This window comes from Herpailurus yagouaroundi, unplaced genomic scaffold (genome assembly GCF_014898765.1).
Source record: "Herpailurus yagouaroundi ecotype Mexico unplaced genomic scaffold, PumYag 139, whole genome shotgun sequence".
Lineage (NCBI taxonomy): Eukaryota > Metazoa > Chordata > Mammalia > Carnivora > Felidae > Herpailurus > Herpailurus yagouaroundi.
Genome location: NW_024412394.1, coordinates 78,856,585 through 78,871,919, shown reverse-complemented (window position 1 = coordinate 78,871,919; position 15,335 = coordinate 78,856,585). Strand labels below are relative to the sequence as shown.

Here is a 15,335-nt window from a genome sequence, read left to right as displayed (position 1 = left end):
TTTTGATTTTAGAATCTAAAGATTGAAGTATTCATATTTTTCCTTTATAGATGTCCAAAGGGAAAAGCTACTAAAGCATTAGTTAATTAAGAAGCCACACTTCACTTACAAAGGATTATCAGGTATATTATGAGACTAGGCTCATGTTTAAGTGTTCTGATAAACTTTAGGGGATTCATAGAGCTTCTCCAAAGATTTTTGTGGTGGAGGGGTATTTAGGTTAGAAGGTTGGGGACAGTGGGCAGTTATGATGTGGATCCCCTGTTTCAATCAATACAATTCTACCTTTATCTCTTATTTTCCATGTGGACTTTCACTTAAGAAAAAGTTCCAATGAAGTTTGTACTGGCTAAACTCAAAATTGCATGCTTTTTAAAATCAAACATTATTTAGAATTTAATTCAGTGCAATTCTTCAACAAATTTATCAATTTAAGTGTCTTCTATGTATCTAGCATTTTTTTCTGTGTATTTTAAATTATTCAGAGAAATAGAATCGTACAGTAGCTTCTATGATTTAGTTTCTTTAATTGAAATAAAATTAACATATAATATTACATTAATTTCAGGTGTATAACATGATTCACTATTTGTATATATTGTGAAATGCTCATCACGGTAAGTCTAGTTAACATTTCTCACAGTACTAGTGTTTTTCTTGTAATAAGAGCATTTAAGATCTATTCCCTTAGCAATTCTCAAATGTACAATATAATGTTATTAACTATAGTCACCATACTGTACATTTCATCCCCATGACATTTAATTTATATCTGAAAGTGTGTACCTTTTGACTACCTTCACGCATCTGGCCTATTCCCTGGCCCCTGCCTCTGACAATCACTAGTCTATTTTCTGTACTTAGGAGTTTGGCAGTTTTGCTTGTTTGTTTTCAGATTTTACATTTACTTTACATATAAGTGAAATCATATGGTATTTGTCTTTCTCTGACTTACTTCACTTGGTAAAATGACTTCAAGGTCCATCCATGTTGTCAGTTGGCAAGATTTTCTTTTTTATGGCTGAATAATACTCCATTGTATTTACATACCATATTGTCTTTATACATTCATGCATTGTTAGACACCTGCTAATATGTCTTGGCTATTGTTAAAAATGCTGCATAGAAAATGAGGGTGCATATATCTTTTTAAGTTAGTGTTTTTGTTTCCTTTGGATAAATATCTGGAAGTGAAATTGTTGAATCATATGATAGTTCTATTTTAAGTTTTTGAGGAATCTGCATAACTGTTTTTCATATTGGCTGCACCAATTTACAGCCCTTACCCCTCACTGTAGATGAGCACAAAGTTTTCCTTATCTTCACTTCCTCGCCAACACAGTTATTTCTTGTCCCCCCTCCCCCTCCCCGTCTTTTGATAATAGTCATTCTGGGGGCGCCTGAGTGGCTCGGTCAGTTGAGCGCTCGACTTTAGCTCAGATCATGATCTCACTGTTTGTGAGTTCGAGCCCCACATTGGGCTCTGTGCTGTCAGCTCAGAGCCTGGAGCCTGGTTCAGATTCTGTGTCTCCTTCTCTCTCTGTCCCTCCCCTACTTGTGCTCTGTCTCTCGAAAATAAATAAATGTAAAAAAATTAAAAAAAAAAAGAAGAAGAAAAAAATTAAAAGAAAAAAAGTAACGAAAAAAGATAATAGTCATTCTGACAGGTGTGAGGTGACATCTCATTGTGGTTTTGATTTGCGTTTTCCTGATGATTAGTGATGTCAAGCACCTTTTAATGTACCTGTTCACCATTTGTATATGTTATTTGGAAAAATACCTATTCAGATTCTCTGCCCATATCTCAATGGAATTGGTTGATTTTTGTTTGTTTTTGCCATTGAGTTGTATGAGTTCTTTAAATATTTTGGATATTAACCCCATATTGGATCTATGATTTGCAAATATTTTCTCCTATTCAGAATGCTGCCTTTTCGTTTTGTTGATGTTTGCTGTGCAAAAGCCTTTAGTTTGATATAGTCTCACTTTTTATTTTTGCTTTTGTTGTCTTTGCTTTTGGAGTCAGATACAAAAAATCATTGCCAAGAATGATGTCAAGAAGCTCACTCCCTCTGTTTTCTTCTAAGAGTTTTATGGTTTGCAGGTCACGTTCAAGTCTTTAATCCATTTTGAGTTAGTTTTTGTGAATGGTATAAGATAGTGATCCTCCTTTCTTTCTTTCTTTCTTTCTTTCTTTCTTTCTTTCTTTCATTTAATTTGGTTCAGTTGGGTGGTTGGTTGGTCGGTTGGGGATTTTTTTTGCATGTGACTGTCCACTTTTCCCAGCACCATTTATTGAAGAGACTATCTTTAGCCCCATTATATATTCTTGGCTGTTTTGTCATAAATTAGTTGATCATATATGCATGGCTTTACTTCTGGGCTCTATCTTGTTTCATTGATCTATATGTCTATTTTTAGGCCACTACCATAATGGTTTAATTACTATGGCTTTTTAATATAGTTTGAAATCAGGATGCGTGATGCCTCCAACCATGTTCTTTCTCAAGGTTGCTTTGGCTATTTGAGGTCTTAAATAATTTTCTTATATTCAGTTTTTTAATGTTTATTTATTTTCAGAGAGAGAGTAGGGGAGGGGCAGAGAGAGAGAGAGAGAATCTTTAGCAGACTCTGCACTGTCAGCACAGAGCTCCATGTGGGGCTCAGTCTCACGGTTTGTGAGAATCAAGAATCAGACAATTAAGTGACTGAGTCACCCAGTCATCTCATTTAATAATTTTGGGACTACATCAAAATAAAAAGCTCTTGTACATCAAAGGAAACCATCAACAAAACAAAACAAAACAAAACAAAAAAACCCTACTGAATGGGAGAAGATATTTGCAAATGATGTATCTGATAAGAATTAATACCAAAATATATAAAGAACTTATACAACTCAACACCAAAAAAAACTAACAATCCAATTAAAAAATGGCCAGAGGACCTGAATAGACATTTTCCCAAAGAAGACATACAGATGGCCAATAGACACATGAAAAGATGCTCAACATCACTAATCATCAGGAAAATGCAAATAAAAACAACAATGATATATTATCTTACACCAATTAGAAAGCTAAAATCAAAATGACAGGAAATAACAAGTGTTGATGAGGATGTGGAGACAAGGGAGCCCTCATGCACTGTTGGTAGGAAGGTGAATTGGTGCAGCCACCGTGGAAAACAGTATGGAGCTTCCTCAAAAAATAAAAGTAGAAATAACATATAATTTAATAATTCCACTACTGGGTATTTACCCAAAGAAAATGAAGACACTAATTTGAAAATATATATGTACCCCTATGTTTTTTGCAGCATTATTTACAGTAGCTAAGATATAGAAGTAACCTACATGTCCATCAATACATGAATGGATAAAGAAAATGTGACATGTATACATATACACACGATGGAGTATTATGCAGCCATAAAAGGATGACATTGTGTCATTTGAGACAATGTGGATGGACCTTAAGGGTATTATGCTAAGTGAAATAAGTGAGACATAAAAAGACAAATACCATATTATTTCACTTATGAGTGGAATGTAAAAAAAATGAATAAACAAAAAGCAGAATCAGATCTATAAATATAGAGAACAAACTGTGGTTGCCAGAAGGAAGAGGAGTAGCATGTTGGGCAAAACAAGTAAGGGAGAGGGAGATACAGGCTTTCAGTTATGGAATGAATAAGTCATGGAAATAAAAGGCACGGTATAAGGAATCCAGTCAGTGATACTGTTAATAGCAGTGTAAGGTGGCAGATGTAGCTACACTTGAGGTGAACAGAGCATAATGTGCAAACCTGACAAATCACTAAGTCGATCATTGAAACTGCAATATTGTGTGTCAACTATACTCAAATAAATAAATAAAAGTTCAGTCTTTGCTCTTCTCTGCCATTGTGGTGTGTGTGGCTGACCGTTTCTCGCCATGCCTTCTCACAAGTCTTTCAGGATCAAGCGATTCCTGGCCAAGAAACAAAAGCAGAATCGTCCCATTACGCGGTGGATTCAGATGAAAATTGGTAATAAAATCCGATACAACTCCAAGAGGCGGCTTTGGAGAAGAACGAAGCTGGGTCTGTAAGGGATCGAACATGAGATGGCACACGTTTATGCTGCCTGAAAGTTATGTTTCTACACCATCACATCCTTACTGCCTGACCAGTAGATCTGTTTTATCAGGAAATTGACTTTTCTCTGTTATGATGTTTCAGCACCTATAGGTTGGTTCAGTAATAAACATGTGAGACCTCTTGGTTGAGGAAAAAAAAAAGGTCAAACGTACCATTGGCAATTTAAAAGTTAAAAACATTATTTACAGGGACGCCTGGGTGGCTCAGTTGGTTAAGCCTCTGACTTCAGCTCAGGTCATGATCTCGCAGGTTTGTGAGTTCGAGCCCCGCGTTGGGCTCTGTGCTGACAGCTCAGAGCCTGGAGCCTGCTTTGGACTCTGTGTCTCCCTCTCTCTCTCTCTACCCCTCCCCCACTTTCTCTCTGTCTCTGTCACTCTTAAAAATAACTGAACATTACAAAATTTATTTATTTATTTATTTATTTATTTAATTTTAATTTTTTAAATGAAATTTATTGTCAAGTTGGTTTCTGTACAACACCCAGTGTTCATCCCAACAGGTGCCCTCTTCAATGCTCATCACCCACCTCCCCTCCTTCCCACCCCCATCGACCCTCAGTTTATTCTCAGTTTTTAAGAGTCTCTTATGATTTGGCTCCCTCCCTCTCTAACTTTTTTTTTCCTTCCCCTCCCCCATGGTCTTCTGTTAAGTTTCTCAGGATCCACATAAGAGTGAAAACATACAGTATCTGTCTTTCTCAGTATGACTTATTTCACTCAGCATAACACTCTGCAGTTCCATCCATGTTGCTATAAAAGGCCATATTTCATTCTTTCTCATTGCCAAGTAGTATTCCATTGTGTATATAAACCACAGTTTCTTTATCCATTCATCAGTTGATGGAGCACTGCTAGGAAAATTTTTTTAAATAAATTAAAAAAACACTATTTACAAACTATTTAAAAATAAATAATAATGAATGTGACCAAACTGATTCTCAGTTGACTATTCTTGACATACAGGTATTTTATAACGATGATTTTCTTAGTATATTCTTTAAGGAATGTGTAAAAAAGACTTTTGGCTGCCATAATTGTCCTCCAGATGTGGTGTTACTTTATCATTTTTCCATTTCCTATGAGATATTTGGGGGGAAGAAATATGGTCAATTATTCCTAAAGATATTTAAATTGCTAAAGGTACACAACTTTGCAGTCTTGCGTATGCAATTGTGCGAAGCCACATATGAAAATGGGGGAGCCAGAGAATATTCATGAGAAGGCTTTGGTCACCCTTTGTCAGGCTCTTCTCTACTGATGGTGAGTGGTGTTGCGAAAAATGTCAAAGTTTAAGCTACTCTTGTAAGGTGGCTGTGCTATAATTTATATGTATGTATGTATATGTATGTGTGTGTGTGCACAGTTTTTCTTATGATACATATCTTTGAGTCAATATTCTTTTTTTAAAGATTTTATTTTTAAGTCATCTATACACCCAATGTGGGGCTCAAACTTACAACCCTAAGATCAAGAGTTGCATATTCTACCGACTGAGCCAGTCAGGTGCCCCATGCATCAGTATTCTTAATTATCTCCTTGAGATGGTTATAAGACTTGTGTCAAAGGTTACAAATGTAAAGGATCTTGTATGTGGTTGATACCTGTTGTTTGGGCTGTGCAGTCTCTCCCAGCTGCTGCTTCTGGAAATTTCACTTCACCGGTTTCTAACATGCGATTTCCAAAAGAACCTTCCATATGCTGATTTAACTCTGTTTCTAGAGCTACAGTTTGTTGGCTAGGGCCAGAGGCCTTCATTTCCACTCTGCAGAGCAAGTCAATGTGCGATGAAGGGGGAAATGAAGTTCACTTATGGAAACACAGATAGTGTCCTAATTGTAGTAGAGTTCCCAATTTCAGTGGTGCATGAGCTGTATCCTTGTCCTTTTTGTGGCCCGATTTTTTAACTCTTCCTTGGATATCAGGAGTTTCCCTCAGTCTCTCTCTTATTAAGGAAGCTTGAAATGGAGTCATATTAGTAAACAGTTGTTCCGAAGCCTGTAACAATTAACTGCCACTAGAGGAGGAGATGAGGGCACTCTGATGGGAACTGGCTTTTTAATTCGCTCAGTTTAATAATCTGTAATTGTTTCAATTTGCATTTAATTACCAGCAAGGTGAGACTTTTCCCACATGCTTATTAGACATTTATATATCTCTTTTATGTAGGCTGGTTCATATTTTTAGTAAAATTCACATTTTTCTTTGTGTAGACTTATTCACATTTTTATATATAATTTCTAACATAAAATCAAGGTATAATTATTGTAGATAATTGCAGATAATTTATAAAATCTGGAAAAGTATGGAGAAAGGGTATTAGTATATGTCTTTCCAAATGTTTCTGTTCTAAGCCATGTCACTAGGCATCACAAAGTTGGGTTCATGCTGTACTTACTGAATTGTGATCCGCTTTGCCATCGACATGCACTTAGCCATTTTTCCCAGCACTAAGTCTTATTCTAAAGCATAATGTGTAACCTTTGCTTAAATAAACTCTCATTATTGGCCATTAGGCTCATTTGTACTTTTTTTTTTCATGATTTTTTTTTAATTAAAAAAAAATTTTTTTTTAACGTTTATTTATTTTTTTGAGACAGAGAGAGACAGGGCATGAACAGAGGAGGAGCAGAGAGAGAGGGAGACACAGAATCCGAAACAGGCTCCAGGCTCTGACCTGTCAGCACAGAGCCCGACGCGGGGCTCGAACTCACGGACCGCGAGATCATGACCTGAGCCGAAGTCAGACGCTTAACCGACCAAGCCACCCAGGCGCCCCTCATTTGTACTTTTTATTCCAACTAAATGTTATGCTCAGTAACCTTACACATAAATATTTGTAGATGACTTTTTTTGTTGTTTTCTATCTTAATTTCTTTATTGCGGTGAAATACAGAACATAATATTTACCATCTTCACTCTTTTCTGTGTACAGTTCAGTAGTACTAAGTACATGTTGTTGTACAGCCAATACCATCATCTCCAGAACTCTTTTCTTGCAAAACTCGGAATCCATAGGTATTAATAACTCTCTGTTCTCCTTTCCCTACAACCCCTAACAACCACCATCCTACTTTCTGTCCTCGTGATTTTGACTGTTCTAGGGTAACTCATGTAAGTGGTATCATACAGCATTCGTCTTTTCGTAACTGGTTTATTTCAGTTTCTTTCTAAGGCTGAAGAATATTTCATTGTGTGTATACATCACATTTTGTTTATCTGTTCTGTCAGTGGACACTTGTATTGCTTCTGTGTTTTAGCTATTGTGAAAATGCTGCTATGAACATAGGTGTATCTTGCCAAGACCCTGCTTGTTCTTCTTTTGGATATAAACTCAGAAGTAGAATTGTTGGATCTTATGGTAATTCTGTTTTTAATTTTTTGAAGAACCACCATACTGTTTCCCACAATGGTTACATTCCCACAACAGTGCACAGGACACTTGAAAATATACTGTTCAAAGGTCATTTCTCATTGCTCCTTGAATCCTCTCTCTCCCACAGACCTGGTCTTTCGCCTGTACTGTGTATTGTCCCTGACACACAAACAATGTGTGTGTGAGAACCACATAAATGTGTGGTCTGACAACCACATAAATTTCTTATTAACTTTTCATCACATTTGCCAAGACTTCATCTCCATTTCTGCTTCTTCTGCCTTAGCCTAGGATCTCATTTTTTCTTACCTGAATTTCTTCGATGACTCCCTACAGATCTCTTACCTTTCGTTTCTCCTTTCTCTAATCTGCACATGATAGAGTAAGCAGCAGAATATATCAACTTAATGCTCTCCCTTCCCCATCCTCTAATATAATTTCCCAATTATAACATCTTTCTACCATGTCCATAGGCAGAGCATTGAGGATGGAAGCAACAACCCCCTGATGAACTGATAGTTTCTATCACATGGCTTGTGTTGTACAAGAATTGAGTACAAGATAGGGTCAGTAGTCTGCATGAAATGGTGGACAAAAAGCATTTATATTTGTTATTTCAATATTGAAGAGCAATTTGTGATGACTTTTTCAGTGCAAAAGAATACAAAGAAAAACAGTATTTAAAAATCAATTCTATAAATACGTTTGGAACACTTTCAGATAATTTGTGGGAGAGAGGGACATTTGTAACATGAAATGTTCACTATGTTTCCCTTCCTCTTTATATGCCATGGGAAACCCTACTTACTTTTTAGAGTAGTCTTTCAAAATGCAAATTTAATAATGCTACTCATTTGCTTTGAAATCTTTCAATGGCTTCCCATTGTCCCTGGGACAAAACCCCAACTACATATGACAGCAAGGAAAGTGGTCCAGGACTAGTCTCATGTCTTTTCATTTTACCATGTTCTGTGAGCATTAACTCTTTAACACCTTTTTGCAAGTCTTTGAGTGATATAGATGATAGATAGATGATAGATGATAGATAGACAGATAGATAGATATATAGATAGATAGATATAACTCTTCTCTGCTCTGCCTTGTCCCTCTCTGGTTTTCCTTATGTACTTGTCTTCTAATCTTACCCAGAGAGTCCCTTCTAGAAGTGTCTCCTCAGTGTCTCACAGGCTGGAATTGGTGTAGCAGATGAACACAGTTTGGGAATTGAATACCACCTTTACTATTAATACAGAATCTTAGTTTTTTGGTCTCTGAAATTTGCACCTAATTGTCCAATTTAGGTCACTGGAACCCTAGGCAAAGACCTGTGTTTGGCAAATATTAGGTACTCTTGCAAGAAATGTGTGAATCAAGCGGTTTCTGTGTAAAGTTGGAGATTTTTGAGTAGTCTTTTATCATTTAATTCATTCTCCCCTTCAAAGTTTTTGAAAGTTTATGAAAACCCTATAGACTCCCAGGAAAAGTATTAACATCATACTCTAGGGAACAAATCCTCTTTGTTCATATGGAAACTATCTCTTCCTGACCTCTTTACTGAAACCTAATAAGGCAACATTACATCTGAGGCTGCTCTTTGTAAATCCATTTGGCTGCATAGTACAACCTAGAATGTTTTTATGGCTCACACTGAGAATGTTTTTACTGAATTCTTTTTTTCCCCTCCCTCCACCCGTTTTTACTGAATTCTTGTACAACACAAACCTTGTAATAAGTATTATCAGTTCATCAAGTGACTGCTGCTACATTCATGTTGTTGTTGTTGTTTGGAACACATCATGGATGAGTTCTATATATGAGCTATAATTCTTTACTCCAGCACACTTAAAAAAAATAATGCTCAGAGTGATGGAGATCAGACTGTAGTTCAGTCTGCATAGGTTCAAAATTCAGTTCTGCCACTTACTAGCTTTTGACTGCATGCAAATCACTTTTTTTTATAAGAATCCATTTCCTCCTACATAAAATAGAGATAATAACAGGATAGTTGGGGAGATTAAATAATATGGTTTATATTAAATATTTAGTTCCAGTGCATGTTACTGAGTAATCAGCAATTGATACCAAACCATTGTTTTACAATTAAATGTAAAAATCATTTTCCCCACTTAACTTAGCTTTACATATTTAACTAATGTACAACATCAAAAGTGAGATTTCAGTGACAGAGTTATCTCCATTTTTCTTTAGATCCAGACATTACCATCTAAGTAGAGATAATTTTGGTTATTATTGTTAAACATATGTGTTGTTACTTGAGAACAATCTAACTTGACTTTTAATTCTCATTTACCTTTATTCCAGATTCAGGCATATATGTTTCATTTAAGAACAGCTAGGCAGGATTACTTTTGGTAGGTTTTTAAAACAATTTCTCATGAAGAAAAAACAAAATAATGTCTGGACATCTGGTAAAATTCTAAGCCTACAAACACATATTTTAAACTTTTTTTTTCTGTAAGGAACTATAAAATTGCCACTCCCCCTCAATCCTCCCATTTCTCATGAATAAAGTATCAGTAACTTTCTTAAAATCTAATGCATTAAAGACAGAGGAGGTGAATAATAAAGCACATAATGTAGTTAATTTAAAAAAAAGAAAAAAGAAAAACAACATTAGGCTTTTCTTTTTCATTAGAGTTCCCATTCCCACCCCAAAAAAGTTCACACTATTATGCTTCCAGAAAATCATGAAGTCATGGGTTAAGATTTGGGGATCACATATCTTTAGCCCTGTTTGTATAAGAAAACATAATAAGGAATTGTGGGTGAAGAATATATACTCTGTAGAGAAGTACTTGTAGAGGAAGAGGGATCCCAAGAATTGTAACCTATAAGACCCTGGTTTGTGGATTGCATTCAGTGGGGAAAGTCTAAATGAAATCAATATAAGAATTTCTTTGAGACATTTATTATTTTGATTAACTTCTTGTTTTTATCATATGTTTATGTTAACCACTAAAGTTTCACTTTCAAACTCAAAGTGACCACTCACAAAGCACTCACAGTGCTTTGAGTCTTAGGCACCAGTCCTTCTTGCTAGATCTATAAATGTTCTAACATCTCCCACATTTCTTCATTCTGCCTTCTGCTCAACTACCTTCATCATTCTCTTTCATTTTGATTTAACTATCTTGATAAAGTAGTACATATATTCTGTCTCCATTTTTTTTTGCTTCTCATTTTTACCTCACACCATTAGAATTTAATGTATTTTTTCATCTTCATACTGAAATTGTTTTCTCAGAGAGTCAGTAAAATATCCTAAATATAATAACTAGTTAACTCATTATAATATAGTTGGTGGGTACATTCAAGTAGCTGTAGACTGGGAACTGTGTCTTTTCTTATTTTTTCAATTCAGATGCCTAGAACAGTATCTGGTACATGATAAACATTTAATAAATATTTATTGAATTAAATATTCAAACTTCTTGATAAATAATTCTGACACTCTTGAAAGAAAACAAAACTGAAATGATCTTTTTTAAATCCTCAACAGATCCTGTGGAGTAACTGCTATTATCTCCATTAGTTAAGGACTAAAGAAACTTATCATGAATAAATTAATATTTCTTGAGTGCATTTTTACAGGCATTACATTGTGGGATTAACATACACTATCTCATTTATCCTCTCAACCATCCTAGGTATTTAGAGTTATGATTTTCATTTTACCATTAGAAACCTAAGACTCATAGTTTAATGTACTTAAAATCACACAAGTTGTGAGCAGCCACAGTAGGATTCAAACCCACATCTGACTGATTCTAAAGTTGGTGTTCTTTCTGCTCTTTTTTTTTTCAAACATATTTAATATCATATGTCAGCAGCCTTCCAACTTGGGCATGAATATTCCTGGGGTCTCCAAACACCTGCCTAGGCATTCATTGGCACACACAGTTTTAGGTACTCAATTTCTAGTCAGGGTATCATATGGGTTCTACTTTCCACCTTTTACATCTACCATTCTTCCACTTTAAAAAGAAAGATATCCTGAGGCGCCTGGGTGGCTCAGTCAGTTAAGCATCTACTTGGTCTCAGGTCATGATCTCACTGCTCGTGAGTTCGAGCCCTGCGTGGGCTGTGTGCTGACAGCTCAGAGCCTGAAGCCTGCTTCAGATTCTGTGTTTCCCTTTCTCTCTGTCCCTCCCCCACGTGTGCTTTATCTCTCTTGGTCTCTCAAAAATAAATAAATGTAAAAAACAAAAACAAAAACAAAAAAAACTTTTAAAAGGAAAGACATCCTAATCCCTAATCTTGCCATGGAATATTGTCCCAGAGAGTTAAAAAAAAAAAAAAAAAAAGGCAACTTCATGGTGACCAAAAGGCAGTTCATAATATTAGTGTCGAGGAGGTGTTATCAAGACACCATCTGTGTCTCAGTCATATATTTTTCATGGAAGAGGAGTTAAAAAGTTTCATATTTAATTCTGATGAATCAGTGTTAAATCTTTAAGAAAAAGAAGTCAAACTAATAATTTATACTTAAAATTTATAACAGAATACTATTCTATATTTTCTTCAATATTTTTCCCACTTGTAAGCTACATTATTTATCGTTTTTTCTTAACATGGGCGAAAGACTTCTGCCCAATGTCACTCCTCACCACTTTTTTTGTTTATTAATTGATACTATATTTTGATTAATTCAATACAATGTCTGCGATGTAAGACTCAATAGCAGTGACTAATACACCTTTGGTAAGTCACACCCTGAAGTGGTCAAATACTTTCTCTTTTGTTTGCTATTTTCACAAAGTCCTTCTCATTCTAGCAACAAGTAATATTTATTCATGGGTGCATCAGCCAGTTGGAAAAAAGCTCCGTCTATATTATTAAACAATTTATTCCTCAGAATGTACTTTTATTGTAATAACTGTCAACATTTGGATTATACTTATATTGTTTTGGTCAATTATGTACAAATAATATTTGAAGAAAGTGTTTTAATACTTAGATCCTGAAGTGACAGAAAGTTAAAAAAAGTATTCAAATGCATTTATATATATTTTTTACAGCAAAAAAATGTAAGGGTGATTATAAGGATAACAATATGTCAAAATAGGAAGTAATTATGTAGGGGAAGTAGAATGGAAATATGAATCTAAAGGGAAAAGGTAAGAAGTAAAACAGTAACTTAAAACAATTTGCTCATGTATCTTAAAAATGAATAATGATTGGCATTAAAACACTACAATATATGTTATGTTGGATAAATTAAAGGGATGAAGGAGTTTCATTTTAAAATATCTAATTTAAACTGCATCAGAAATCACCATATTTATAACTACTTAAACTTCGGAAACCTTGTTAACTTACAAATGTTCCAGGGGGTAGAAATGTTTTCAGAATTCCTTTAGGAGACATGTGAGCCAAAATTTTGAAGATAACTTTGTAAAAGTGATAGAATGTGAGAGGGAGTGCCCTGAATATACACAGAAAACTCCGAAGTCTCTGGCAGCTTGTACTTTCCCGGAGGACTCACTAATCCTGTGGATTTGGGCAAATTACGTAACTTTTCTGGGTCTCTCTTTCCTCAGCTACAAAGTCAGTATAACCACGCCCACTTCACAGGTGGTTGGAAGAAGGGAGTTCATAATAATGCAGTTAGCAGTCTTCCCTCACAGAAACCTCTCAATTAAAAAAAATATATTGCTAGTATTTTTATTGATATTATTGTTATTGTTACATTTTAATGGCCAGGCACTTAATGGCTCTGATATCAATTTGCAGTGAATTTGCCAGCACTTAGGAAGGGCGGGTCTGTGTCAGCTCTCCTATCCAAATTTCCTTTACTTAGTGAGGGCACAAATGTTCACATTTTGCTTGAGTGTGAATCTGTTTCTTGTTTAAAAATTTTTCTGGCCTTTCCTGTAGCTGCCTCTCCAGTGCTCTTCCTTCCCCTCTCCAAATATTGGCTCTAGGCCCACTCAAAGGTTTCTCTCTTCACTTTTGTCCAAAACTGTTGGTCTCAGCATGAACTCCTCTACCTTGTTGACTTCCTTCACCCCTCCCCACACCCAGCCCTGCTCCCCTCCAACACAGTTTAGTCTTCTTCCCACTGGGGCCAATAGAGCCCCATTCCACCTTAAGCAAACTGCTACTTCTTCTAGAGGAACTCTATGCAAAATTATTTTGAGATTAAATGTTGTACATCATTTTAATTATTTGACATGTTAAAATTGTCAAAAGGAAATGCTGATAGGCTGAGTTATAAGTTGTTTTTTCAGCAAAAATGCATTATGTCAGTAAAAGAGCAGGAAACCAGAAGAGGCTATTGTGTACTGAATTAACTTTCGGCAACTTTAGCTGTGAGCTACATATTACACTCAGTCATGTCGTAAAGCAGTAATGTCCAGAAATATGCTAAGGCATTGGTTAAGAGGGAGTCTTGAATTTCTTTTTTTTTTTTTTAATTTTTTTTTCAACGTTTTTTTATTTATTTTTGGGACAGAGAGAGACAGAGCATGAACGGGGGAGGGGCAGAGAGAGAGGGAGACACAGAATCGGAAACAGGCTCCAGGCTCCGAGCCATCAGCCCAGAGCCTGACACGGGGCTCGAACTCACGGACCGCGAGATCGTGACCTGGCTGAAGTCGGACGCTTAACCGACTGCGCCACCCAGGCGCCCCGGGAGTCTTGAATTTCTAAGATGAAGGAAATTGTAGAAAATACAGCAACATATTTCTTTTGCAGCTTTATTAATAACCTATTTGAAAATAAATTTATACCACTTTTTAAGTTCACAAGGACACTTGCAAAATGTTATCAGAGAAATAGAGGAGATCTTTATCCCAGAAATATGAGATGAGAATTCTTTCCATTAAACATAAATGTAGGCATCTTTCTCCACTTGGCAATTTGACATGCCAATCCTTCTTCTCCAGCCCTTGACCATTTTTATTCATATTTAATATATACAAATGGATATATATGCCATATATGTAAGTTATAAAGCATAATAATCATCATAATGATAATAAAACACTTTTGAATCCACCACCTAACTTTAAATGATAGAGTATTATTAATTCTGTGTTAGGTTCCTGTGCCCCACCCAACCTTTTCTACATTTTCCACCTTATTTCCTGCCACTTTCCATTTGCTTGAACCACAAATGATTTGTATAGCCTCATCCAAATGCTTCTACTGATCTTATTTTTTTTTTTATCTCTTCTCTTTCTTGTTCTTTATCTGTTTAAGTTGATCCCTTTCAACAAGGGCCAAGCAAACCCTAACTCTTCATTACAACAACATCCTATACCACACTTGGCTCAGATTTAATTCTTATGTCTGTAGCGTTTACCTGCTACTTTCCTTCCTAAAATAGTAGCTTATCTTAGCTAATTATTGGGTGCTTTCTGTTCATTGGTTCAATAACTTATGGAGAACCCACCAGGTCTGTCATTGGTCTATGGTCTATGCAGTGAAGCAAGAGCGGAGCTGCACTGCTTAGAGGCATCATCTCAAACACTCCTCCCAGTGATCTGTGTACTAACACTGGTGTTATCTGCAGCTTACAAATGAGGACATTGAGGCTTGGAGAGACTAAGCAACTTGTTTGAGGTCACTGGTACATAAATAAGTGGGGACACTGAGATTGGCTTCAGAGCCCAAGTACTGCTAATCTGCTGTCCCCACTGCCAGACTTTTCACTGCCACGCTGGTGACCCCACTGGCTGAATAGAGGGTCATATGCTTAGTACACATAGTCGTCCCTTGGTCTGCAGATAATTCCTAAGCCTCCTAAGTACAATCTGTTCTTGGTCAGAGTTCTCTAAAAACTTTTTTTTTTTTTCTTA

The 15,335-nt window shown here is 35.9% G+C and overlaps 1 protein-coding gene across 1 annotated transcript; it reads left to right on the top strand.

Moving 5' to 3' along the window:
- The first annotated feature begins 3,402 nt into the window (after window positions 1–3,402).
- Window positions 3,403–4,268, top strand: LOC121029206 (60S ribosomal protein L39-like). Its single transcript, XM_040473109.1, has one exon. The coding sequence runs from the start codon at window positions 3,936–3,938 to the stop codon at window positions 4,089–4,091; it is 156 nt and encodes a 51-aa protein (XP_040329043.1). The 5' UTR covers window positions 3,403–3,935; the 3' UTR covers window positions 4,092–4,268.
- The last annotated feature ends 11,067 nt before the right edge of the window (window positions 4,269–15,335 follow it).